Source organism: Cannabis sativa, chromosome 3 (genome assembly GCF_029168945.1).
Source record: "Cannabis sativa cultivar Pink pepper isolate KNU-18-1 chromosome 3, ASM2916894v1, whole genome shotgun sequence".
NCBI classification, from domain to species: Eukaryota; Viridiplantae; Streptophyta; class Magnoliopsida; order Rosales; family Cannabaceae; genus Cannabis; species Cannabis sativa.
In genome coordinates, this window is record NC_083603.1 from 40469698 (window position 1) to 40488369 (window position 18672).

The 18672-nt window shown below is 32.5% G+C and overlaps 4 protein-coding genes across 6 annotated transcripts; 3 read left to right on the forward strand and 1 right to left on the reverse strand.

The window, feature by feature from the left end:
* The first annotated feature begins 3391 nt into the window (after window positions 1-3391).
* Window positions 3392-3914, forward strand: LOC115711532 (mitochondrial import receptor subunit TOM7-1). The gene has a single exon (XM_030639884.2). It carries the CDS (start codon window positions 3478-3480, stop codon window positions 3697-3699), a length of 222 nt encoding a protein of 73 aa, XP_030495744.1. The 5' UTR covers window positions 3392-3477; the 3' UTR covers window positions 3700-3914.
* A 3595-nt stretch (window positions 3915-7509) lies between these two features.
* On the forward strand, window positions 7510-9878 carry LOC115709460 (methyl-CpG-binding domain-containing protein 2). 2 transcript variants are annotated; one of them, XM_030637574.2, is made up of 5 exons: window positions 7510-7678; window positions 8273-8910; window positions 9005-9058; window positions 9151-9311; window positions 9486-9878. In XM_030637574.2, exons 2-5 carry the CDS (start codon window positions 8300-8302, stop codon window positions 9650-9652), a joined length of 993 nt encoding a protein of 330 aa, XP_030493434.2. In that variant the 5' UTR covers window positions 7510-7678; window positions 8273-8299; the 3' UTR covers window positions 9653-9878. The 2 variants fall into 2 exon arrangements, with proteins under 2 accessions (XP_030493434.2, XP_030493433.2); XM_030637573.2 differs by having other exon boundaries at window positions 7514-7678; window positions 8291-8910.
* Window positions 9828-13624, reverse strand: LOC115709459 (uncharacterized). The gene is made up of 3 exons (XM_030637572.2): window positions 13474-13624; window positions 11486-12049; window positions 9828-11399 (listed from the first exon to the last, which is right to left on the reverse strand). Exons 1-3 carry the CDS (start codon window positions 13555-13557, stop codon window positions 10377-10379), a joined length of 1671 nt encoding a protein of 556 aa, XP_030493432.2. The 5' UTR covers window positions 13558-13624; the 3' UTR covers window positions 9828-10376.
* Window positions 13625-14342: 718 nt separating this feature from the next.
* Window positions 14343-17750, forward strand: LOC115708727 (peptidyl-prolyl cis-trans isomerase FKBP19, chloroplastic). Of its 2 annotated transcripts, none has more exons than XR_009686602.1 (11): window positions 14343-14495; window positions 14847-14993; window positions 15077-15131; window positions 15695-15838; window positions 15947-16032; window positions 16122-16172; window positions 16256-16336; window positions 16420-16464; window positions 16662-16717; window positions 17167-17250; window positions 17345-17418. XR_009686602.1 is itself a non-coding variant. In XM_061111103.1 (11 exons), the coding sequence occupies exons 2-11, from the start codon at window positions 14868-14870 to the stop codon at window positions 17438-17440; spliced, it is 816 nt and encodes a 271-aa protein (XP_060967086.1). In that variant the 5' UTR covers window positions 14343-14495; window positions 14847-14867; the 3' UTR covers window positions 17441-17750. The 2 variants fall into 2 exon arrangements, 1 of the variants encoding a protein (XP_060967086.1); XM_061111103.1 differs by having other exon boundaries at window positions 17175-17250; window positions 17345-17750.
* Window positions 17751-18672: the final 922 nt, after the last annotated feature.

The window sequence follows — 18672 nt, forward strand, 5'->3', positions numbered from 1 at the left end:
AACTACTTTGTTATTATTGATTTTGTTTGGTCCCACTAGTTAAAGTTTTGTTTTATTTGGCTATATTTGGCTATATTTCAGTTGGGTTTATTGTCTAAAAAATTAGGAAAAACTTTCTATTTTGGATTTGATACATAACCATAAATAAATGAATCTGATTACATAACACATTTACAAAAAAATAAACGAACGACAAGAAATTAAAAGTGTTACATACTCTCATGAACTCGCATAGGTTCAAAACATTTTTACTATCTACTCGAGATGAATTATTTCGATAATAACACCATACTTATACTTTACATCAAAGTATTAGAATATTTTATACGAACTTACATATAAATAGTATAATCCCAATTGTCTAATTAAGATTATAATGAGATAATCATGTTAATTAACAGTATTTGAGACACATAGTAATATTCTAACGACTATAGTTGACTCATTAAACTATAATTCACCATAAATAATATTATGTTCTTGGGATGTGTGGTAGTGTGAAAAAAGGCTTGTTCTCCATAAAACTCCATTGTTTTTCACATTTGATTTGTGTATGTTGTTTGTTGTTCTTGAAGCAAAGTTTATGATCAAAGAGACCAAGATAGCTATTAGTGAATCAATGTCAAGATTTATTGGAAACTTATTTTTAAATTAGATAGCTTTAAACTTTATAAAGAGCTTAACATTTTTTTTTTTTCAATTTTTTTAGGTTTAGGGGAACAATTGCCCCCTCGCCCCCTCTCGCCTCTATATAGGTTTTTGCTCCTCTATACCTAGCTAGAGTCCCACTTTCTTAGGGCCTTCTTTTAAAAGCAAAGATCTTATTATTCAAAAACTACTATAAGTGTTAAAATTAGGAGTAATAAATGTATTAATTAGGTCCAACATAGCACATAGGTGGCCTACGAGACTATAAGGCTATAAAATTTTGGAGTCTTCATGCGAAACTCAATTTACATGCACACAAACGGGTTCAAACCATGATTTCCACGTGTCATTCACTGAGCATGCCACATCATAATAACAACATATACTTATATTCCTTCTTTATCATTAAAAAATATTTGTACTTATATTATACTCCCTCTTACTAAATTTATTTAATTTTGTAGGATTTTTTTTACTATTTTGATCTATAATTATCAAATTAAAAAAAATTGTATTTAACTTTTTACTGGGAGTTATAGCCCCCACATTAATACAAATGCTTGTACTATTTATTAAAAAATACTAAAAAGTACAAGTAGTATCTAGTGACTAGTACTCTCCTTAATGTTAACATCTAATCTCATATAATTTTAAGGTAATAATTTTTTTAAAAAAATAGCTAACTAATTATAAGGCACCACCTTTAGATAGTGTTAGGCACCACTATATTACCTATAACAATGCCCTATTTATTACTACCAAAATTAAGATGGGATGGGACTGAAATTTGGAATTTAGTAAATAAAGAGTAATTTCATGTAATTATTAATTTGATAGTAACGTAAAGTAATGGAAAAGAGAAAAGAAGGAAAAATGAATCATATGAAGATGAATACAAAGACAAAATGGCTTTTAATTATTGACTAATAATATTAACGAGAATAAATACTATAAATGGCCGAACACAATTGACTTTATCAATTTAAAACAAAGTAAAATAAATATTACAAAAAATATATACAAAATGTATAAATTACTACTAAAAAATTAGGATTTCTTGGCTGAAAAATAGTCGGGTATAGTATTCTTATTGGTCTTTAAGACTGACGCTTATTCGACTATCACAAAACTGGATAGAATAGACATCGTGAAAAAATATCAGACAAAGTGTTTCCTGACATAAGAAAACTATCGACAATTTTACACAGTCACATATACTATAAGCGACAGCAAAACCGTCAGTTATACTATTATTGCTGACGATTTGGCACACATGGCTATATCATTTTATAGCGTTTCAAATATTTTTTTTTTCTAATTTTTTAATTTTAGTAGAATAAATAATATATTCAGATCTATACAATATGAACAATAAGAACAATATATAATACAAATTCAAAAATCTCAAACCTATTTTTTTACGCAGTGATCAGAATCACATATGATTAACAAAGCAGCTAGTGGCGGACCTAGGATATAATCTTAGGGTGAGCTAACTAGAATTTGTATTAAAATTTAAAATAATAATTTTTTTTAAAAAAATACATATTACATTGTTTATTTAAATTTTGGATAAAGTTGCAGCATTTTGTTGAGCTTTTTTTCTTCACAGCACTAACAAGTGGAGGAAGATTGTACTGCTGCTGCTGCTTTGATATCTCAATGTTATATATTCTAAATTTGTTATGGTTTCCAAAATTAAATACCATTCACTTTACCAAATGAAACAAAACAAGGTAATAAGTATTCTAACTAAAAATAATAAAATAATAATAATAAAAAAAAAAACGGGTCGGGCCTAACCCGGCCCAATTATCTCGGGTCGGGCTTGGCCCGCTAGGCCAAAAGAAGGAGTCGGGCCGGGCCAAAGTGATATCGGGCTGGGCCGGGTTTGTGGCGGGCCGGGCCGAGCCCGGCTCGACTGACATTCCTACAACAAGTTATGCAAGGATAACAAATTCGCAGTTTCCAATCACATTAAGTTAATATTGTCTCACATGGATTAAATGTAAAAATATTGAGCCATTTACAAGAATATAAGTTACTTCGCTCATCACCAATTAGTTTTGAGATAAAACTCCATAATTCTTGTCATGGTATCAAGAGTATATCTCTAACTAGCATTACATCCAAACATATTCGATTCCCCACCATCTTGAGAGGAGATATTGGGCATGGATTAAATGTAAACATATTGAGTCAATTATAAGAATATGAATTACTTCACTCATTACTAATTAATTTTGAGATGGACTCGATGATTGTTATCTATTCTAACTTTGATTTGTTTTCTTATTTGATCACCCTGCAATTGATACCAAATATCCTGTTGCTGTGGGAATGAATTGCCCATTTCTAGAAAAGCATAGAATGAAGGAATACATGTCTGATATGTCGAAGCTCGAATTTGCAGAAGCGACGGCCTATGAGAGCCCGCAACCTGCTGAAGCTGAGAATAATTCAGATCATGCATGCCCTGTAACTGTGATCAAAAGAAAACTGTTAAAAGTTTAAGATGAATCTGAATAAAACAGTGAGACTATTCCACTCAACAAGCAAAACAATAGAACAAATAACAATTTAATTTGTCACGTGGTTTAATTTTGGGGGTCAACTTATAAAATAAAACATAATTATATGCAAAAACAACAAATTTTATAAATCTAGTGGTCAAAATATAATTAAAGTAATAACTAGGGTGCAAATTAATAATCTTCCAAAGTATATATTTATAACATAACATAAGCCCCTTTCTCTCTCCTCTCTCTCAAATTCATAAAAATCTGTTCTTTATTTTTTGTTAGGGTTTTAGGAAGAAGAAGAAGAAAAATGGCGACGTCTAGGGTTGCTGTGAAGGTAAAGGGGAAGGCAAGCAAAGGATCAAAGAGCTCCAATGAACAATCAACCATTCAGGTCTTCAAGGAATGGACTACTTGGACTGTGAAGAAGGCCAAGGTCGTCGTTCATTACGGCTTTATTCCAGCTGTGATCATCATCGGTATGAATTCTGAGCCAAAGCCTCACCTTTCTCAGCTTCTAAGCCCCGTTTGATTTGAATCACAAGTAACCCAGGTTTCAATTTGGGATTTTCTGTAATGGGTCGTTCATCCCTATTAGTCGATTCGACTTCGTTTTCTATAGTCTTTTGAGATCTCTTGTTCTACATATTACTTAATATGATTTAGGTTTTTTTTTTTAATATTATGTAATGGATCTTATGAAACAAAAAAGTTCAGATTTTTAATATCTAATTTCGATTTAGTGTATGATTTTTTTTTATTAATTTTGCTTTGTATTGAATAATTGAGGGAATTGGTGAGATGGGTGAGGTGAAATTGTTTAAATATATACATAAACATATAATAATGATTTAAGAAAGTTAGTTATAGTATTCATATTCATGTTTTTGCTTTTTAAGAATTACATTACTTGGTTGTTGTTATTTTGTGAAGAATATTCAATAATATTTGACTGATTTAGGTAAGACCTTAGTTATATGCACAATGAATTTGTTTTGTTTTGTTTGTATCTTAGTTTATAATTGGGCTTGATGTCCTTACCTTCCCCATGAAACAAACTAATTAATTGATTTATGCTTTATGCCTTGATTGATTTTTGTTGGCTGCCTATATACGAAGGACGTTTCCTTTGTAATTCTTTAGTTGGGTTCATTTGTGTAAAGACTCCATTTTTATCTAAAGGATTTCTTTGGTTACTCTCAAGTGTTCTTCATTATTGTTCTGCTACCCTTTGGTGGCTGAACCTCGCAAGCAGACTTGGTGCGGCTAACAACAGATTGTTCGGAGCGTGTCAAGTGGTAAACTTATTTGTGAATCAAAGTCATTTAGTATTTGGAATGGAGTCAGCAGCTAGGAGGGTAGTTTTGAAATCTTTAAACATTGTTAGGTTAATCATAGCAAAAGTTAGCTGTGGAATGAAGTTATGGAACTCTGGATTTGTGTTTGTAGAGACTGTTACCTAGTTAAGAATTAGCTCATTTTGTCCTTTGTCTAGATGATGAGGTTTTAACAGGTCTTTCATTATATTATATTAGATGTTCTTCTTCTACTAGGTAGTTTTGTATGCTCTGCAAGCCTTTTTGCTTTTCCTAATTCCATTGAACAAGTTAATTTTTGTTTCATGTTATGGTTTGAATGGGAAAAACTAGTGAAGGTCAAGTACTATGTGTGTGGTTTGTTTTCATAAGGTTCGAGTTATTCCAAGTTTCTGGTGTTTGATGCAACATGTTCTGGTGCAATTAACATTTAATGAGATTTTCATAACCATTACTTGTCATTCATATTTGTTTGTCTTTTACCACAACAACATAGCTCTATAATATGTCTTTTTGTCCTGGAAACCTAATCAGGAGAATTGATTGAGTATCATATAATGAACAATCTTGTTCAGGCTCTCATTCATATGAGACAACAATATTCACTTCACTTCACACAATTCTATGACATGGAAAAAGATGAATCTTATCTAGGATTGTCAGCTGGACAGAGTAGTAGGGTGTGGGGCCAAAGTTGTCCCAACCAAACATGCCCTATGTTGTGGCAAAAAACATGCTTGCCCACTTACACTCTGATCTTGTGTTTGATGTCCCTTACCCACTCTCACTCTAATTTTGTGTTTGGATGTAACAAAATCACATGGGAAATGATTTGGAATGTTTTGGCAACTTGTAACCGAAACTGGAAAAGTGTCATCTGTTGGGGGCATCAGCTTTGGTTAGTAGCTCTTTTTTGCCCAACTAACACCTAATTTATGATCGATAACATCCAAAGTGTTTAGTGGAATTTTTGAGTTTGAACTTTGTTCGAGCATCAGTAAACCATACTATTTTTTACTCCGGTTGTGAGTGAGAGATCATCTTACTTTTTGTTTACAATGTTCGAGTTTGTAGTTTTGTTTCTGTCTTCATATGCTTTTCGAAAGGTTTTTAAGGCGGCAAGGTAGTAATTAGAAAGAGTGGGAAAGATTGTGTCATAGTGTGGCCATGAGGGACAAAACTGTTGGAAAATTTTAGGGTGGCATAGAGAGAAAATAGGAGAGAAAGAAAATCTAGAGGAAAGAAGAGAAAAATATCCACTTTCTTTGCACAGATAGCCTTGATACATGCCAAAAATTAAAATGTAATTGGACCACAAAACTACCATATGACTTCTATTTATCTAAACTTTTAGTTTTTAGATTGAAATTTTAGGGACATTTTAACTCTTTACTTGGAGTTGTATTTTTTTATGGAGGCATATGATTTGTTGTAGTTATAAAAGTTATCTTTGAGATATTTTAAATAGTTACAATGCTAAAATTAAATATAGAAGAAATTATAAATTTTATAGGATTTTATACTATTTGGGCAAAAATAAAAAAATAAAAAATATTTTATGAAAAAAAAAATCAATAAAAAGAGGAAAAAATTAAGTAAGGGTAACTAAAGAGGTAACCAGTTACCTTATATTATTTTTATTTTTTTAATTTTTTCATAAAATAACTTTTTTAATAATAAATCATATTTTTGTAAACTTATATCTTAAAACCTATAAAAATAAATTTTCCTCAGATATATAGACTTGACCTTTTTTTTTTGGATGTAGCGTAATAATATTTTTACAATCAATTAATAGCTTGTAGCTTAAAGGTCTTGGGTTCGAACTCATGACCTCTCCCTTTTCCCATCTCTCTCTCACCACTAAGCTAGCCTTAGTGGCTTTATAGACTCGGCCTTGAACTTTAATAAGGAAAAAAAAGAATTTATAGGCCTTATTAAAAGAATTAGGTATATTTTTGAAAAACACTAAAGAAATATGTATTTTTAAAGACTTCTTTTCCTTTGGCCCCTAGATAGGCCCTAAACACGGCCTAACCTTCCTTATATAAACAAATATTGCTAGTTATTTACAAAGTGTCACCTAATGGTATTATGCACTAGTAACAGGGCTGGCCCTAGGCATAGATGGGCTATGCTTGTGCCTAGGGCCCACACTTTTTGGAGACCCAAAATAAAAAATAAAAAATTTTATTAAGCTTTCATTTAAGTAAAATTTAAGTGTACTGTAAGTAGTAAATATTCATAATTTAATTGGTTGAGATGGATGACATATTATTCAAGGTCATGAGTAATCTGCAGTAATATATATTTATTCTTTAATTTAATAAAAATATATAATTTTTTGAAAGCAATAACAATATATATTTTAATTTAGGATAGTATGGAGTAATATCTAAATTTACTCCCAGCTGCAAATAAAAAGTTAAGTTTAATTTTTGACGGTAATAATATTTAAGTTATAATTCTGAAACTTTTGTAAGTACTTGACCTTTAAGTGTCAAAAAAATTACCACATGACAATCCTTGATTTGTTCAAATCATTAAATTTAATTTTATATTTAAAATTAATTTAAATATACTAATAAGAAAATATCATGTGAATAATGACTTACACTTAATAGTCATATACATACAAAAATTTCAGAAATATAACTTAAGTATTATTACCGTCAAAAATTAAACTTAAGTATTTATTTACAATGAAAACTAAACTTAAGTATTTACGCCGCAATTTATTTTTTTAATTTAATAACTATATATATATAATTAATTAACTAATAATGTCCATTTTTCCATATAAAAGAGCATAAACATATGCTGGTATTGGTGTAAATTTAATAGCTAATGAATATATCAATTAATAAAACTACATAACTATGCTCATCAAAACTTGTTGGTAAATTTATGACATTGAGAAACTCATCTTAACTATGCTCATCAATTTATTTATTTCTATTATTAAAATGGTAAAAAAAAATCTAAACTAAAATTATTTATTTATTTATTTATTTATTTATTTATTTATTTATTTTATCTTTGGGTATACCAGACGAAGAGAGAAGAATGAAAGCAAAGGAACTGAAAAGGTTGAAGCTTTCGAAGTTTGTATTGTAACAAATCAATCTTAAAATCACCTAACAATCTCAGAACACAGCTTCTGTTCTCTGCTTTCTGTTTAACAATACTATCAAGGTTAGATCTTTCTCTCTCTCTCCTCTTCACCAATCTCAAAGTTCATCACTTTCTCTCTGATCATCGATTTTTATGTTCTGGGTATTGTTGTAAGATCTCTTTTGTTCTTGTTTTTGTTGGCTTTATCATAAATTTTTGGCCTTTTGCGAGTGATCTTTGAAATTTTGAGTAATTTTTTGACATCTGGCTCTTGTTTCAAGAAAAGGGTATTTAGATCTATGTATGAAAAGATAAGGTGATAGAATGTAAGTTTATAGATGAGAAAGATTTGTGTTTTTTAGATGATAGAAACTAACATTTTTATGTGATTTCATCATGTGTGTTGGGTTGTTATTTTTATCTATAAACAACCTAAGCTCATAGGAAGAGAGAGAAAGATGGATATTTGGTATTCTCTCATGAAAGAAAGAGTGAAGAAGTGCTTTTGTTATTGTGGAATAAGAAGCCTTCCATATTTGTGTGAAATTTGCCAAACTAACAATGTGAAATACTAAAACTTGCAAAATAAGCTCAACTATGATGGCCGTACAATGTAAATCTATGATTGTTTCTGCGACCATACAAGGTTATTTTGCTAATAAAATTTTCATTAAGGTTATGTGTTCTATGCAGGTGTTCTAAATGTGGCCACAAGCTCAAAAAATAAGAGTTAAATTTAAGAAGCCAGAGAATGAAATACCTGAACCGAGTTTATTGGGGCAGGGAAGCAGCAGCAGCAATCATCAGGAGATTTTAGATGTTTCATCTTCATCCTCAGCTTCATCTGAGGATGAAAATGGCCAATTCAGTGAGGATGCATCTAAGCAAATGGTGCTTTATGATCCTGTGGCTAATGATAACAATAGTAATACAAGTGCAATTGTAACTGTTCCTGAGCCACCTCCATATCAGCCCCGAAAAGAGAAAAGGTTTTTCGGTTCATCAAACCAACCATCAAGGGCTTTGCCATCTGTTGGAGCTTTTACAGTTCAGTGTGCAAGTTGTTTCAAATGGAGGCTCATTCCAACAAAAGAGAAGTATGAAGAAATTCGCGAGCATATTCTAGAGCAACCGTTTTTCTGTGAAACTGCTCGCCAATGGCGTCCTGATATTTCGTGTGATGATCCAGCTGATCTTAACCAAGATGGTAGCAGGCTTTGGGCAATTGATAAGCCTAATATTGCTCAGCCTCCTCCTGGTTGGCAACGACTGCTTCGGATCAGAGGTGAAGGAAGCACCAAGTTTGCAGATGTGTATGAATCCTTTTCTTCTTTGATGTTTGTTATTTACTTCAGTCCATCGACTTAGCAGTCTAACAATTTGCTTTGCCTGTACAAAAAACTTCAGGTACTATGCTGCACCATCGGGAAAGAGACTTCGTTCAATGGTGGAGGTCCAAAAGTACGCCCTTGGCTTGTTGACATGAAGTTCCGGGAAGCATTTACTCGGTTTGAAAAGTGTACTAATCTTTCCTGCTGATCTTATTTTTGTAGGTACTTATTGGAACATCCAGAGTACACAAGAGATGGAGTAAAGTTGTCACAATTCTCTTTTCAAATCCCGAAACCGCTGCAGGATAATTATGTGAGGAAGCGCCCTGCTCGTTTAGCTGCTTCTTGTGATGATAGCATTGGACAGCTTAGACCTGGTGTAGGTATGTTGTATCCAAACTAAACTGAATTCTTCTCTGAATGACAAACCAAATACTACCATGAATTGCAGATAAATCACAGTATGCAAGCCATGCTTTTGTTTTTGTTATTTGTTCTTTTCGTGTTTAGTTAGCCCTTTCGGTTTTGTAAACTGATAATTACTGGTATTGCTGCAGTGAAACCCTTGGCATGGGCTGCTCCAGATGGCTCTACTGACTTGCACCTCGGTATGCCACCAAATCTTCCCTCGAATTCTGATCACGACGACCGACCTGCAAAGAGGCAAGCAACGCAATTTCCATCGATGGGTATTCACAATATTGATCCAAAAGTCATGCCCTGAGTCACAGTTCTTAAAATAGAGTTACTTCTCAGCAGAACCCTCTTGTTCTTTTTTTTGTTTACAAATTTTGTATCTGATCTAATTTCTTTTGCTACACCAGAGGAAATATGATCTTTGTTCTTGTAAATTTTTATACCAGAAGAAAGATAGTATTAGGAATGGCTGTAAGCTAATGTGGCAGAACAATATATTGAAAATTATACAGCATATTATTTCATCTTACAAACCAGTTGCACCTGTTAAGGTATGCTTGTCAATTTCTAGACTCTGAATGATAGAACTGCATGAATAATATTCACACTAGCTGGGAAGATAAGTTGGACACTAAGAATAAATAGCAGTATAAATACTCAAAGTTTTAAATTTTGTAAGCAGATTCAATAATTGTTTTTAGTAACATAAGTACCCAATGCCAGTAAAATTGTAACTTTTGTCTAATTTTGTCAATACAAACTCTGTTAGTGTCGAAGTAATTGATATTACATGTTATTGTTCAAAAAGCCAATGATTTATAATTTAGGCCTGATTAAAACACTAACGGAATAAGTACCGACGAAATTTGATGAAAATTACAGTTTTACTAATATTTGGGTACTTATGTTACTGAAAAAATTATTGGATTTATACTGCTCACAAGATCAAAAATTTGAGTACTTACGCCGTAATTATCTCTTGGACTAATACAAAGACAATACAGCTGAATTCGGACCATACTGTGGGTGCACTACTTGTTGCAGACAACTATGGAAGAGAGTTGAGGATCTGAAGCCCCACTGATAATAGCACCTTTACTTCTAACCTCTAAAAGATAATCCAAAGCTCTTTCTGTAATAATCTCACCAGGGATCAACACTGGAATTCCTGGTGGGTATGGACATATAAGCTCCCCACAAACTTCCCCAAGACAGCTTTCAATGCTTACTTTCCTTTTACTTCTAAAAAAGGCGTCTCTTGGAATTAAGCTCGTCGTAAAATCAGCGAAAGGTGCTAAAACACCAAGGTCCATCTTCCCTACATCACCTTGAGTTAGTGTTGCAGTTGATACTAAATGCTTTAGGCTGGACACCAGTCTCTCAACATGCTCCTTACAAGTTCCAAGGTTAAACGCAAAAGTAAGAGACGTGGTTCCAACAAGTTCGCAAATAATCTCGTTGTCCTTGTACAAAATTTCATCTGCCTCGTAACCAGACAAATTCAGCTGCCTGAAACCAATTGTAAGCCTTAATGGATCCATAGCTGGGAACTTTGGGAAACTCAGAGAGTCAAGTATGGATATTCCGGGAAGTCTTCTTATCACATTATTAGCTTCGGTTACTAATTGCAGTGGTTTGTCAAATAAGGCTTTTGGGTTTTCGGTAAGTTGATGTCGAGCTGCATCTAAAGATGCCAAAAGAAGATAACTAGGACTAGTGCTTTGAAGCACTTGAAGGCACCTTGAGATATTTTCTCTATCTACAAGATTTCCTGACATGTGCAGCATTGATGATTGTGTCAAGGAGCAAAGTACTTTGTGAGTTGACTGAACTGCTAAATCGGCCCCTTGCTGAAGTGCTGAGCTAGGCAATTGAGGATGAAACCCGAGATGAGCCCCGTGTGCCTCATCAACAATTATTGGAATTCTGTGAGAATGGCACAGTCGAGAAATCTCACTTATGTTGCTGCATATTCCATGATAAGTAGGAGAAGTCACAAAGACTGCAGCTGGCTTTCGCCCTTCCATTTCGAGTTCCTCAATCGCCTTCTTCACCTGGAAAGAGAAATCTGATTATGAACATCATGGCATAGCCAAAAAAAGGGAACGACGATGCAATATCTTATCCTTCTAAGACTCACCTGTGATGAAGTCACCCCACCAGCAATATCCCATTCAACGTCATATTCGGGTATGATGTACTTAGGTATGGCACCAGACAAGACCATAGCAGATATGGCTGATAAATGACAATTCCGGGGAAGTATTAGATAGTCTCCCGGCGAACATGTAGCCATAATTGCAGCTTGGATTCCACAGGTGGTTCCTCCAACCAGAAACCATGTCTCCAACGCCCCAAAAAGCTTTGCTGCTTCTTTTTGCGCATCTAGAATCGGTCCTTGTGGTGAAAACAGATTATCAAGCTCTGGAAGCTCAGGCAAATCGTGAATGAATGGTTTGATACCAATGAGGTGAGTTAATGAAGACGGGGCAATACGCCCTCTGTTGTGACCGGGAAAGTGAAAAGTGGCAGCATTTTGTTGAGCTGAAACCTTCAATGCAGTAACAAGTGGAGGAGGATTATACTGCTGCTGCTTGGTTTTCTCTGTGTCACACAAGACAACTTCATCTCTTCTAACTTTGTTGTGGTTTCTTATATCACTTGTCTTGTCTTTCGTCTTGGTTGGCTCGACAGTGTTGCTACCCTGCCACAGGTTATGCAAGGATTATAAAATAAACATTTACTACTGAAACGAAAAGTCTCTGACTATCTGTATACCACTCACAATAATGTCACACAGTATAATTTCTTCTTAAATATTTTTAGAAAAGGATTTACTTGATGCAAGAAATTTTGTCCCCGGTACTACTGAATATATCAAATAAACCTCATTGCAGACAGACATGGTAGACAAAACTTTCAACTTCAACTGAATATTTTTTTTTGTCAATAAGAGACAAATCTAGAGACATGGAGATATCTTCATTTTAAATCCAAAAGTTGCTGGTGAGATCCGTTTATTTCTTTATTCCTTAATTTCTTTCTTGCTCAGTAATCTCACATTCTAATATAGCTTTTTTAGAAACTAAACAGAGCACAGTAGTAACTAAGACCAGAAACTTCTTCAACAATAAATAAACTCACAATCAATTGATGAAAAAACAATAAAAATATTTCGCCCCCATCTCCTTTACAGAGCAGTAAGTAAATGTCATAGTATCTAACAACCACACCACACAAGCCTTAGCAGTAGTAGGAACCCATAAATGCATTTAGACCATCTTATCTACTGGACAGAATTCCCCATTCAACTCGAGCTGACACCGATCAACAATGCTATAGATATCTGTTTTGATCCTATATTAATTAAGTATGAGATTGGTTGATAGTATATAACTACTCAGGCACCCTGTTCCTTTATACTAAGTTCTACCTAAGTAGTATCAGAGCCATGCACCCTCAGATGGAACCGAAACCCCGAAAGGGGCGACCTAATCCACTAGAGTAGGTGGTGTGGACGTCCCCTCTTAAAAGGGGTGCATTGTTAGAATCCTCCTAAGTATAAGATTGGTTGGTGGTCTATAACTGTTAGAATTCAGAATGAAAGAGAGTAAAATGCACGTGGTTTCATCTCAAAATTAATTTTCTCATTCATCTTTTATATGATATCGAGATTAACTCTAGTGCACTCTCCTCACATTTGGTCGTGAAAGTGTGAGTAAAATGATAACAGACATGGGGCCAAACGTGATATTTGAAAAAATTCCAAAAGCCCAAAATCGGGACATCCTCTTATCTTAGGCTAGTCTTGGTAGAGAGTAAGTTCTATGGTTGTATCAATATCCAGAGAGACTAATTAAAGTTGGGCAACTTAATTAGCTAAACAAACAAACTATTCTCTCTTGGACAAAAAGTCGAACAGTTTGGTTTCAGTAATGGATATACTGAATTACCCATTATAGTATGAGTGAATACAAGGTTAAATCATAACTGGGTTTACAAAAAAGAACTCTTCTTGCTACTTCTCAAAGAGTTTTCAAGCTTATACACAAACATATATATGTATTTATATATGCATGCAGAGTATATATACAGAGAAAATGGAGACATGAATACTTAGTTACTAACCTGATAATTGGAAGCTTGAATTTGCAGAATTGGCCTGTGAGAAAACGCAACCTGGGGAAGCAGAAGAAGGTGAGAATAATTCATAGCATGCCACCGAATGAGAACTGAACACAACACACAGACAGGTTGAAGAGACGTGTCGAGAGACTATAATATTGTCGTTTTTCGAGATAATTGTCGTTTGTCGTTTATCCATATAAGGGTTTATGTCCGTGGAAGTCCTCAACCTTTCTTTAAATTATCATTTAGGTCTCTAAATGTTATTTTGTTTCACTTATGTCCCCCAAATTAATTAAGCTTGCCTTTGAAAATTTAGCTTGTAATTGGAATTGAATGTAACCATGTAATTGAAAATAAGAAGATATTATTAACTCTTTTGTAAAACATCAAAATATTTATATTTTAGAATACTTGTTACATTAAATAAGGTGCATTTGAAAAATTATGGTAGAATTAGATTTAGATGTAATTAAAAATAATTATTAAATTGTGTAATTATTACTATTATATGACTTAATAATTATGATATAACTTTATTTTTTTATGCATCTATAAAATTAATAATAATATGTGTACAGATTAAAAATTTATATAATATTTTTTTAACTAATTATATTTATTTAAATTTACTATTTTTTTTTAAAAAAAAAACAATACACGCCATTTAGATGTAACATTTTAGTACATTTTTTTTATAAAGGATTTTAGTATATATTTTAGACATAATTTGAGTGTAATTATCATTATTTATTTTTCAATTAAAAAACTGCTTTTAGTGCATTTGGGGACTTAAATGATATAAAATAAAATTCGAGGATCTAAGTGTAATGTTTTATGATATTGGAGGACCTTTATTGATATAAATCCAAAATAATAATAATAATAAAAAAATAACATTTCATGTTCTTGTAGTTTCTGTTTTCCGGTACCTTCTTCCCTCATCTTCATCCTCTTACCTCTGAGAACACTTCAAGCTTAAGCAGCTGCTACACTCACAATCTTGCTGTTGTTCATCATATCTGGTTGGTAATTTTGAATTATCTCTATTTTTTCTTTTGTGGGTTCAATTTCTTGCCATTGTCATTTCTACCTGTTTGTATTTTTGATATTGTTGTAGTTGATTATATACTGTTTGATAAAATGTCTGTGTGTGTAAATTGGTTATAGTTAGTAGCTTTTCATCGTGTTCATTGTATTTTATTAGAAACAGAAGAAGGTTTAGTGAGTTTAGTGGTCACTTGTCAAGTTAAGCAAGGCTTTGTTGTTTAGCTTAAATAAACTATAGATGAAAGAATAACCAATTGGGTTTTCTCATAAACACATTTTCACATCAAGAATTTGGATTTCTAATTCATATTAACTAACCCTTTTAGGTAGACAGAACAAGTACTCTGATGGCTTCAATTTCAGCCTTTGCTCTTGGATGTGTACCACCACACCACACACTATCCCTTCCATGTCCAAAACCAAAACTAATTCTTGGGATTCAAACTCAAACTCAAACCCAAGCTCATACTCAGGTATGTTAATGTCTGTATATTGCTTATTTCTAAATATGTGATATTATGCCATTCAACTCAAACAAATTTTGTGTTGGTTTTAGAGATGTCAAGCTGTTGGAGATGGACAACTTGACTTATCTTCACATCCACCATCTGGTGAGAGTTAGTGTTACTTTTGTTTCTAATTAATACAAAATAAATAAATAGATATTTATTATTCTCCCTGAACTATGACCCTTGTAGAGTTTTGCTCCGTGAACTATATAATTTGCTGCAAATAATCCTTTGCAATTACATTCTACTCATTTCTTTGAACAATTTGTTGATTTAGCACTAACATGACATTAATTTTAATACCCTTCAAGAGTTTAGATAAAAATAAATACATAAATAGTAGTTTAATGATGAATTATGAGAACAAATATATATATATGCATTTTTTGGAGTTAGAATATATATGTTTAATACAAATAAACAGGATTTCAACTAGTTTAAAGTTATTACATAGACTCTCTTGTGACTCATGGTCACTTAAGCAAATTATTTTAAAATTAGCAGAATTTAACTGAAGTAGGTATTTTGGGGAAAATTTTGTAACAAAAAAGGTTCAACGACTAAAACTCTACAAAGGTCATAGTTGAGAGGAAAAATCATTTTTAATAGGAAAAAGAAAAAGAACAGTATTTGATTGGATTTATGTGTTCTTGTTCATTGAAAAGATGCAAGTACAGGAATCAATGTAAGACTCAATCATGACAGCAGAAGAAGAAACATTGTCATTTCATCACTGGGTTTTCTAGTTGCATCACTATGGGACTTTTCCACCACTCTTGGACCTGCTGCTGCAGCCCAATTCACTGACAGTAATATTATCTTTTATTTCTTTAAATAGATAAATATATATATTCTTTGGAAGCATTTGCAAAAGAATTATTGGGTATATGTTTGTATGTATGTATACATGGATGCAGTGCCAGCATTAAGAGGGAAGGACTATGGGAAAACGAAAATGAACTATCCGGATTATACTCAAACAGAATCAGGTCTTCAGTATAAGGTTACTCACCTTCCATTCCCACTGCATCTACCATTTCTCTTTGTATCTAATCCTTTCCTATCTTAATCATTTATTCGAGAGGAATTCAGGATTTGCGAGTTGGAGAAGGCCCTACTCCTAAGATGGGAGACACTGTTGTGGTATGCTCTTTGCCCAGATTACTATAACTTAAAACACCCAAAAAGTTTCACTCTTCCAATGTTCGATTTGTATCTATTTTCAGGTTGACTGGGATGGTTACACAATAGGATACTATGGCCGTATATTTGAAGCTCGAAATAAGACTAAAGGCGGTTCATTTGAGGTATTATTTGCTGCTACACATCCTTTAAAATCAATACAATTATGATGAGTATTTGATTCAGGCACTGTCTTTCGATCTTGCAGGGTGATGACAAGGATTTTTTCAAGTTTCGAATAGGATCTCAAGAGGTGATACACACACTCTTTTTCCCTTTATCTCTTGTTACTAGGGTAGGGGGTTTATGCTCAATTGTCTCACACACAACAATGTAGAATTTAGTAGAGAGAGAATAGAATGATAGATTGAGCATAAGATGAAATCTATGCACCCACTGACAATAATTTGATTATATAAATGGATGGTTATGTTGGTTCTTGAATGGCAGGTAATACCAGCTTTCGAGGAGGCAATAACAGGCATGACTATCGGAAGCATTAGAAGGTGCTGCATCTGCTTTTTCTTTTCTTGGAATCAAAAAGTAATTAGCTTTATGAGAAATACAATTTATGAGTTTGAAAGATACATAACTCTCCATCACATTTCATTCTTCAAATTCTTATGGCCGGGCACAGTTTTGATAGCACCCGAAGGCCGTTTTTGATAGTGAAGAAAGTTATAGAACAGAAAGTAGAACTAAAATAAGCAGAGAACATAACCAACAGTATACTTTCATCGATTAATTGGTGAAAGAGCATTTTTTAATACATTCTTTCGAGTTGTTTTTGGCAAAATAGTCTCCAAACCCGGGTGTTCAGTGTGTCTTGAAGGTCATTTTCCAAATCATAGCAAAAAAAACACTCTTGTGAGAATTATTTTTTGCCAAACAATGTCATATATTCAATATAGGTGAGAATACATGTATAAGCAAATTTCACAATCTAGTTCACCAGTGATGCAGGATTATAGTGCCCCCGGAGTTGGGATACCCTGACAACGATTACAACAAGAGCGGCCCCAGACCAACAACATTTTCGGTAACACTCCTTATTGTTTTGTGTTAGTGATTCTATGATATACATTCAGGTGTGGAATTCTCCTAAAGATCATGCAATGTTGATCATGTTTCAGGGCCAAAGAGCCTTGGATTTTGTATTAAGGAACCAAGGACTGATAGACAAGACTCTTTTGTTTGATATTGAGCTACTCAAGATCATACCAAACTGAAATTCTTCTCTCCAAATTCATCAGAGTCAACTATTGCAGTAACACATTTTGTTCTATAAAAGAAGTTTCAAGCTCTGCAACTTTTAGCTGAGATGGTGAGAAAGCTGAAGGTTCAGTTGACACCATTAATACTAGATTGAAAATATTTATGATTCTTTTCTTTTCTTTTTCCCCTTCATATTACCCAACAATAATATATGATGTAAATTTTGTTCAATTGAACAAGTATTGATATATATTCCATATATATATTGTTTTATAGTTTATAGAATCCATTATGAGTAGAAGTACAGTAAAAACCTTTCATTCTTTTGTACATTTTATATGAGTGAGAAATATTGTCGTTTTCCATTTCTACTTGTCGTTTGTCAAAATGGGATGATGGACCATTACATTGGGTAATGGGCTTTGATACCAGCCCAACTCTCTATTTGTGTTTCTCTTTCTAAACCAAATTCTCACTATGGAAGAAGGGAAAAAGAAGTCTATAGAATTGATTAGAAATTTAATAATGAATATTCAACTTTTGGATTCTTAAAAATGGTTAATCCTATTTGGATATTGTGTTTTGTAAAATTTAACGATTAGATCTTTAATTTGTTAAATGATAAATAAATTAGATTCTGTATTTTTTAAAATGATACGAAATAATTCTGAGCTCAATTAACTTTTCTTCTTAATATAATCAGCTTGAAAACAATTTTTAACACGAACAGATGAAAAAAATATAACTAATCTTATCATATACTATTATTAAGTTTTATTCTAAAAAAAAAAAATCAGTATACAATTTTGAAAAATACATGATCTAATTTGTCACTCAACAAAATAAAGGGTTCAATCAATAACTTTTAATATTTAACCTTCTAAAAATATTTTATTATTTAGTTTATTAACATACCAATATTAGGATTAGAAAAAAATTATACAATTCACCAAAAATTTAAAATAAAATTACAAAAGTACATTAACCCAGAAAAATTTTCATTAGTATGCTTTAAGTTTTTTTATTTACAAAAATATCTCTTCAGTAAAAATAATAAGCCATTTTTAGCTACTTTTTTTTATTTATATTTGTATTATAGTTGTCATGGGATTATTTTTCTGGTTATTTTTGTTGTTTTATAATTTATTTATATTTGATTTATAGTTGTCGTGAGATTAATTTTTTATTATTTTTTAATTTTTTTTTCTTTTTACTGAGCAATACAAACTTAATTTTGTAAATAAAT

Excerpts from the sequence above, each read along its gene's own strand:
- LOC115711532 (XM_030639884.2), top strand. The coding sequence starts at position 3,478 with ATGGCGACGTCTAGGGTTGCTGTGAAGGTAAAGGGGAAGGCAAGCAAA.
- LOC115709460 (XM_030637574.2), top strand. The coding sequence starts at position 8,300 with ATGTGGCCACAAGCTCAAAAAATAAGAGTTAAATTTAAGAAGCCAGAG. Across the intron at positions 8,911-9,004 it reads AGCACCAAGTTTGCAGATGT|GTACTATGCTGCACCATCGG; the intron begins GTATGAATCCTT and ends AAAAAACTTCAG. Across the intron at positions 9,059-9,150 it reads TCAATGGTGGAGGTCCAAAA|GTACTTATTGGAACATCCAG; the intron begins GTACGCCCTTGG and ends TTATTTTTGTAG.
- LOC115709459 (XM_030637572.2), bottom strand. The coding sequence starts at position 13,557 with ATGAATTATTCTCACCTTCTTCTGCTTCCCCAGGTTGCGTTTTCTCAC. Across the intron at positions 12,050-13,473 it reads TTCAAGCTTCCAATTATCAG|GGTAGCAACACTGTCGAGCC; the intron begins GTTAGTAACTAA and ends AACCTGTGGCAG. Across the intron at positions 11,400-11,485 it reads GTGGGGTGACTTCATCACAG|GTGAAGAAGGCGATTGAGGA; the intron begins GTGAGTCTTAGA and ends TTCTCTTTCCAG.
- LOC115708727 (XM_061111103.1), top strand. The coding sequence starts at position 14,868 with ATGGCTTCAATTTCAGCCTTTGCTCTTGGATGTGTACCACCACACCAC. Across the intron at positions 15,132-15,694 it reads ATCTTCACATCCACCATCTG|ATGCAAGTACAGGAATCAAT; the intron begins GTGAGAGTTAGT and ends TTCATTGAAAAG. Across the intron at positions 17,251-17,344 it reads CCAGACCAACAACATTTTCG|GGCCAAAGAGCCTTGGATTT; the intron begins GTAACACTCCTT and ends ATCATGTTTCAG.